Source organism: Olea europaea, unplaced genomic scaffold (genome assembly GCF_002742605.1).
Source record: "Olea europaea var. sylvestris unplaced genomic scaffold, O_europaea_v1 scaffold1515, whole genome shotgun sequence".
NCBI classification, from domain to species: Eukaryota; Viridiplantae; Streptophyta; class Magnoliopsida; order Lamiales; family Oleaceae; genus Olea; species Olea europaea.
Genome location: NW_019232731.1, coordinates 160,333 through 166,907, shown reverse-complemented (window position 1 = coordinate 166,907; position 6,575 = coordinate 160,333). Strand labels below are relative to the sequence as shown.

Sequence of the window (6,575 nt, the reverse complement as noted above, 5' to 3'; positions counted from 1 at the left end):
TATAGGTGTCCCCAATCTGAATTTTTAAAAATACTTAAAAATTTAGGTGTCCTCAACATAGATTTTAATAGGTAGTTTTGAAATTTAGACTTCCTCAATAATTAGTTGATTTTAAAAGATTTCATTAAATATATAGATTTTGATAGATTTTGAAAAATTTCAAGGTAAAAATATAAGTACAAAGAATCAGTAACAATTTTAACTCAAACATAAAAATTTCACAACATTTCTCACATCTCTCCATATTTGCTACCCTCTCTCTCTCTCCCCCCTCATCTTGAACAAAATTTTCTTTTTCTTTCTATCTCACATTTCTCTATTGTGAAAAGATCGTGTATGAGAACTTTTCAATTGATGATAATTTATGAAAGATTACTATTTTTTGTTGAATATTGGGTGTGATTTTTTATTGAACTTATTTTTTCTTATTGAAGCTATACATTGTTTACTATTTTATAGATGTGCTGGAAATTATCATAGTAATTTACGGTTTCTAGTATGCATACTGGAACAACTTTGTCTTTCAAGTTCTGTACCCTATTCCTTTTTCTTGGAAAAGAGCTGTGTGTTTTCTATATATACTTGCAAATCCTAGCCAAAACATATGAGGATGGTATCCCATAATTTTTTCTTTTGTGTCTACATGGTTGATAAGAATTCTGGGGGTATGAAATTAATTGCCTTGTGGTCATGTATGTGTACATCTGTGTGTTTGTATCTCACAAGGTTGTGACCTTTTGAACTAATTCATATTGATTACGACTTTGATTGTTTAACACTACATATTTTTGTCCTTTCACACTCTCGCATTTTGTTGAATATTGTGTGTATTTTTTATTGAAGCTCTGTTATAATATTCAATGTTTAACAAACAATTGAATAAAGATTCGATCATTTTCTATGATTTATTAACGTGCATATGTGTAAGAATGAGTCGTTAAAGAACAAGTAAAAATTTGTGGCTTATGTTAAGCATATTTATAAATTTGACCCAGAACCTATAAGATCTATTGAAATCTATAAAATCCATGAAAATCTTTTAAAATCTACAAAATAGAAATCCATTCAAATATTATGAAATCTATTAAATTCTATCAAATTTCACACAATCCATGAGAATTTATAAATATTAAGAAATCTATTAAACTTTGAAATGGGGACACCACCGTAAGTTAATTTCAATCACATATTTTATTATTTTTTATCAAAATTTACTAAAATTTTGATTTTAATTTACATCAAATATAGACTGAATACCAACCAACAAGTCAAACATGCACGGAATACTAACCCTAATTTGGTAATAAGCTATTATGATTGCATGAATTTCATGAAAAGAATATATAGCCCGTGTTTGATGTGAATTATAATAAGAATTTTAATAGATTTTGATTAAAAAAAAAATTAAATGTGTGATTGAAAAGTTGTTGGTCATATGAAGTGTGTAATCAAAATTAATTGCAATCTTTCACCTAATATTTTTATCAACTTTCAATTTACACCGAATGATTACTTAAATTATATTTCACGTAATTCATGTGGATCGTACAGAATTGACAATAAGTGAATAGTAGTTGTGAGTCTTACGAAATATGTGGTTAAAAATATTTTTGCCAGAAATGATTATTGTGTAAGCATAATCCAAATATAAGTAATTAACTTTGAAAAGCTAACAATAATTTACTTAGCTCCCGTTTGGCGTAGTCAAAAATTAAAATTTTAATATATTATGATAAAAGTAATGAAATGGGTGATTGAAAAATTGTGATTCTCATAAAATACGTGGTTAAAGTAAATTATTGATTTAGATTTGAATTTTAATCTACTATTTACGTTACACCAAACGTGGGCTTATTTTAACATAGGATAAGAAATAATTTTGAAAAAATTCTTTTAAAAAAAATATTATTGATATTACTTAAGTTAAGATTTTGATGAATTTTTAAAATTATTCTAAATATTTAGGTGTCTTACAACTGTCGTCTCTTTATATTCACACACACGTATGTATATGGACATTGTTCAGTCTCTGCAAATCATAATCTCATCATACTCTTTTGTGTCTCAAACACCAAAATCAAAAGAGAAAGTCTCGTAATACAATATGCGGGAGAAGGAAGAAGAAGTACTGCTCCATGAAATTGATGAAGGCGATAAAAATAATGGATTGGAGATAGAGAAGGCTTTCAAGGATGTAGAGATTCCATCATGGAAGAATCAGATAACACTGAGAGCTATTTTTACGAGTATTATTTTGAGTTTTGTTTTCAATATTATCGTATGCAAACTCAATATCACTACTGGCGTCATTCCTTCGCTTAAGGTGGCGGCTGGCCTTCTTGGATTCGCCATTGTTAAGGCATGGACGGCTATTCTCGGAAAGTGCGGAATGTTGAAGCAGCCATTTACCAGACAAGAAAACACCGTGATTCAGACATGTGTTGTTGTTGGAAAAATAATAAGTTGCAGCAGTGATCAGAACAATATAATGCAGAAATATAAAACTTATCGATCGAGTCTCGTGACAGCACGATGTCCTAAAGTGAAATTGCCCGTCAATAATTGCTGTGACCTCCGTGGACAATCACTCCCAGGATACAACGATCGTAAACCACTTATGCAGCAATCATGAATGGTTTTTCTAGAACTCTCAATTGTACTCCAGAATAGGTATAAAAACCCGAATATAAGAAGTTCACAATATGAAAAGAGTGATTGATTCTATTTTCTTTTTGTGTGTCTTTTCCCAAAGCAAGACATGGGTTTATATAGGCAAGATGGTAGTAACAGTCTTCACCATGTTAATGCAGAATTTTAATGACTGAGTAGTGAGTGTTTTAATGGCAGTTAGTGGGTTGTTACAAAACCAACAGTCATAAAATACTGGCTAGTTTTACCAATTAAATAACCAAAAAAAAAAAATATTTATTTTAGTCAAGGAAGCCCAAGAGCCTAAGGCCCCAAGGCCCAAATCAAGACATTTTAATATTTGCGTGGGGAGTGATTCGAACCCCTGACGTCCCACACAAATGTCACATTTCCCACCACTTTGGCACTTTATCTAATTTGATTATTTCTTTCACATTTTATATTTATACCATAAATATATAACAGTTGTTGCGTCTTCCGGGATCGCTTTTAGCAGTAAGTCGAAATTTTTATTCGGTTTTTAAGTCTTATTTGTTTTCCATTTGCTGATGCATATACGAAGATAGTCTAAAAGCAATGGCCATATTGCCGAAAGGAAAGAAAGACACAACTATAAGTAGTAATTAATCTTTTACATAATTAAAAGTAATACTCGTTACGGTAACCAATTGACACTAAGATGGCTATACGCAATTTGCTTTGAGTAAAAGATTACTAAAAGAGAAATCACCTTTTGTAACCGACAATGAACGTTGCTATATTTCTTTTGTAACGTTCGTATGTTGCCTTAGAGTAGGCGAATATGGCAACATATAGTATTTGTTGCAAAAAACCTCAAATGCGCGTTGCCATTACCTTCTTACAGTGTTCATTGCTTGTTGCCATTAATTGTTTTAGCATATTCTTGGGGATATCCGTCATCAATGAAGCTATTTTCAGTGAATTATGGATTCTATTAATTCTACTTTGGAATTTCAACTAAAAAGATGGTCAAAATTAACAATTCGCACATATGTTCATATTTTCAGGTGGGACAGCGAGTTATCTGTTAGGAATGAGTGCAAAGATAGCAGCTCAAGCAGATGCAGGCAATACCCCAATGAATGTGAAGAAACTCTCTCTTGGCTGGATAATTGGCTTTCTTTTTACTGTCAGCTTTGTTGGTCTATTCTCAATAGTGCCGTTAAGAAAGGTATATACATAAATTAACGAAGAATTATATACTTTGAAAATATATAATATCAGTTAATCAATACTCTTATAATTTTCTTTGAAATTTTCTGATCAGATGATGATCTTGAAGTACACATTGACTTATCCGAGTGGAACCGCTACTGCATACCTTATCAACAGCTTCCACACTAATAAAGGAGCCAAGCTTGCCAATTATATATATGATTTTAACTTCTAAATTATTTTATCTTTCAAAAATTAAGCTATTAATTATAAGTGAATTATCTATTCTTCGAATACAGGAAACAAGTTATGACGCTATTCAAGTCCTTCTCTTTTAGCTTTCTGTTCGCATGTTTTCAGTGGTTTTTCGCAGCAGCTGATGGCTGTGGTTTTAGTAGCTTCCCTACATTTGGTCTCCAGGCCTTCAAACAAAGGTATGGTTGCCTTCTCTTTGAGTTTTCTGTCTGGATGCTTGTAATTAACTACTTATCGTATACATGTGCTTAAACCCACTTGTTTTCGTGACCAATATACATTCTCCGTGTGGTAAAAACTTGGTGCATATATGGTATATTGGTCAATCTAATGGAGAATAGTAGCCTATCCTATTCTTTCTGCAAAATTTGACCTCTCCTTAGCTATATAGAAATAAAGACAATAATACTTGAATTATAGTATACTGTACTTAATTACCAACCTTGAACTAACAATTCAAGAAAGTTAAATATAACTTCCCCAATGGAAGAAAGGGGTTTTTTTTCACAATGTGAATTTTTCAACGCGGTGAAGACATGCTATCCTTTACTTCCTAGAATTTATGGGTTATTGTCTCGTGTTTCTAGATTCCTTTGTTAAATAATTGAATGCTCCTAAAATAACCGATGTTTGAAATAAGATTTGATATATTCTTCCTACCACAGGTTCTACTTTGATTTCTCATCGACATATGTTGGTGTTGGTATGATTTGCCCTTACATGGTCAATGTCTCATTACTTGTTGGAGCCATTGTTTCATGGGGAATCATGTGGCCTCTGATTGAGTCCAAGAAAGGCAGCTGGTATAGTGCTGATCTATCTGCAAGTAGTCTTCATGGAATTCAAGGATACAGGGTAAGTCACATATAGTGACTTGTAACGTGAACTGTACAGTATTGCCTCGTCCAGTATTATGTAGCAAATATATTATGACTAATTATTCGACCCGTTTTGATCTCAACAGGTTTTTCTTGCCATCGCAATGATGCTTGGCGATGGTCTGTTCCATGTTTTCTACATGATCATCGTCATGTCAAAAAGTTTCATAAATCGCAAGTCGGAGAAATCTGATAATGAGGGTGAAAGCACCGGAGGGGACTATGACGAAAAAACAAGAACTACCTACTTCTTGAAAGACCAAATCCCAAATTTTGTAGCCATAGCTGGCTACTTAGTGCTTGCAGTCATATCTTTCATTGTGGTACCACTTATCTTCCACCAGCTGAAATGGTATTTCGACTGGTGTAGCATAATCAATTATTATTTTTTCAATATTTACAAATTTGAGTTTGTATTAAACTTATGTCTGTTAATGTCAAAATAAATCTAACAGGTATCACATACTGGTGGCCTATTCAATTGCTCCAGTCCTAGCCTTCTGCAATGCCTATGGATGTGGCCTAACAGATTGGTCATTGGCCTCCAACTATGGAAAAATTGCTATCCTCGTTTTCAGTGGTTGGGTCGGCCTCGATCATGGTGGGGTTCTTGCAGGCCTAGCTTCTTGTGGTGTGATGATGAGCATTGTATCAACAGCATCTGATTTAATGCAGGATTTCAAGACTGGCTATTTGACACTTTCATCACCACGTGCCATGTTCTTTAGCCAAGTTTTTGGCACTGCTATAGGGTGCTTAATGTCACCTTTGGTCTTCTGGTTTTTCTACAAAGCATACAGTGTAGGCGACCCCACTGGCTCGTACCCGGCTCCCTACGCCTTGATGTACCGTGGAATAGCCCTTCTTGGAGTCGAGGGCTTCTCTTCTCTCCCCAAGAATTGTTTGAAACTTGCTATCGGATTTTTCATTGCAGCTATAGTAATTAATGTGATAATCGAGGTGCTGAAGAAGGTTGAAACAAAGTACAGAATCTACAGGTTCATCCCTAGTCCAATGTGCATGGCCATTCCGTTCTACTTAGGCGCGTATTTCGCCATCGATATGTGCATCGGGAGTGTGATTTTGTTCCTTTGGGAGAAGAAGAACATGAAACAGGCTAAAGAACTTGGCCCTGCTGTTGCGTCAGGCCTTATTTGTGGTGAATCTTTGTGGGGAGTTCCTGCTGCAATTCTTGCATTGGCAGGTGTTAATGCGCCAATTTGCATGAAGTTTTTGTCTGCCAAAGCAAATAACAAGGTTGATGGTTTTCTAGGAGGCTGATTCTTTGGTTGGATCATGGAAATTTATGTTTTCTTCTGTACTTTTGAATCTACGTTTTTTAAAGTTTCCTGCTACGTTGTTTATAATTTCAAGTGTGTTTTTACATTTGGTTTCGAGTCTTCATTAGGATTTGATTGATAGGAGATTAACCATTAATTCATTATTTCCATGTTTATGATGAATGCTTTACTAAGATATCCTTAATGTTATTTTACCATTTTGCTAGAAAATTTGATAAAACTTTAAATCGAAATCGACATTTAATTTTAGATTTATGCTGCTTGGACATGGTTTTGGAACATTGGCTCCTTCTTTTTTTTTTTTTTTTTTTAACTG

At 33.6% G+C, this 6,575-nt stretch overlaps 1 protein-coding gene across 1 annotated transcript; it reads left to right on the top strand.

Moving 5' to 3' along the window:
• Positions 1–3,119: 3,119 nt before the first annotated feature.
• On the top strand, positions 3,120–6,377 carry LOC111376548 (probable metal-nicotianamine transporter YSL7). Its single transcript, XM_022999518.1, has 7 exons — positions 3,120–3,144; positions 3,678–3,841; positions 3,938–4,035; positions 4,125–4,259; positions 4,746–4,935; positions 5,045–5,310; positions 5,414–6,377. Exons 2-7 carry the CDS (start codon positions 3,704–3,706, stop codon positions 6,237–6,239), a joined length of 1,653 nt encoding a protein of 550 aa, XP_022855286.1. The 5' UTR covers positions 3,120–3,144; positions 3,678–3,703; the 3' UTR covers positions 6,240–6,377.
• The last annotated feature ends 198 nt before the right edge of the window (positions 6,378–6,575 follow it).

Bases quoted from the DNA above. Each gene is read 5' to 3' on its own strand.
- LOC111376548 (XM_022999518.1), top strand. From the start codon at position 3,704: ATGAGTGCAAAGATAGCAGCTCAAGCAGATGCAGGCAATACCCCAATG. The intron at 4,036-4,124 runs TTATATATATGA...CTTCGAATACAG, and splicing joins AAAGGAGCCAAGCTTGCCAA to GAAACAAGTTATGACGCTAT. The intron at 4,260-4,745 runs GTATGGTTGCCT...TTCCTACCACAG, and splicing joins CTCCAGGCCTTCAAACAAAG to GTTCTACTTTGATTTCTCAT.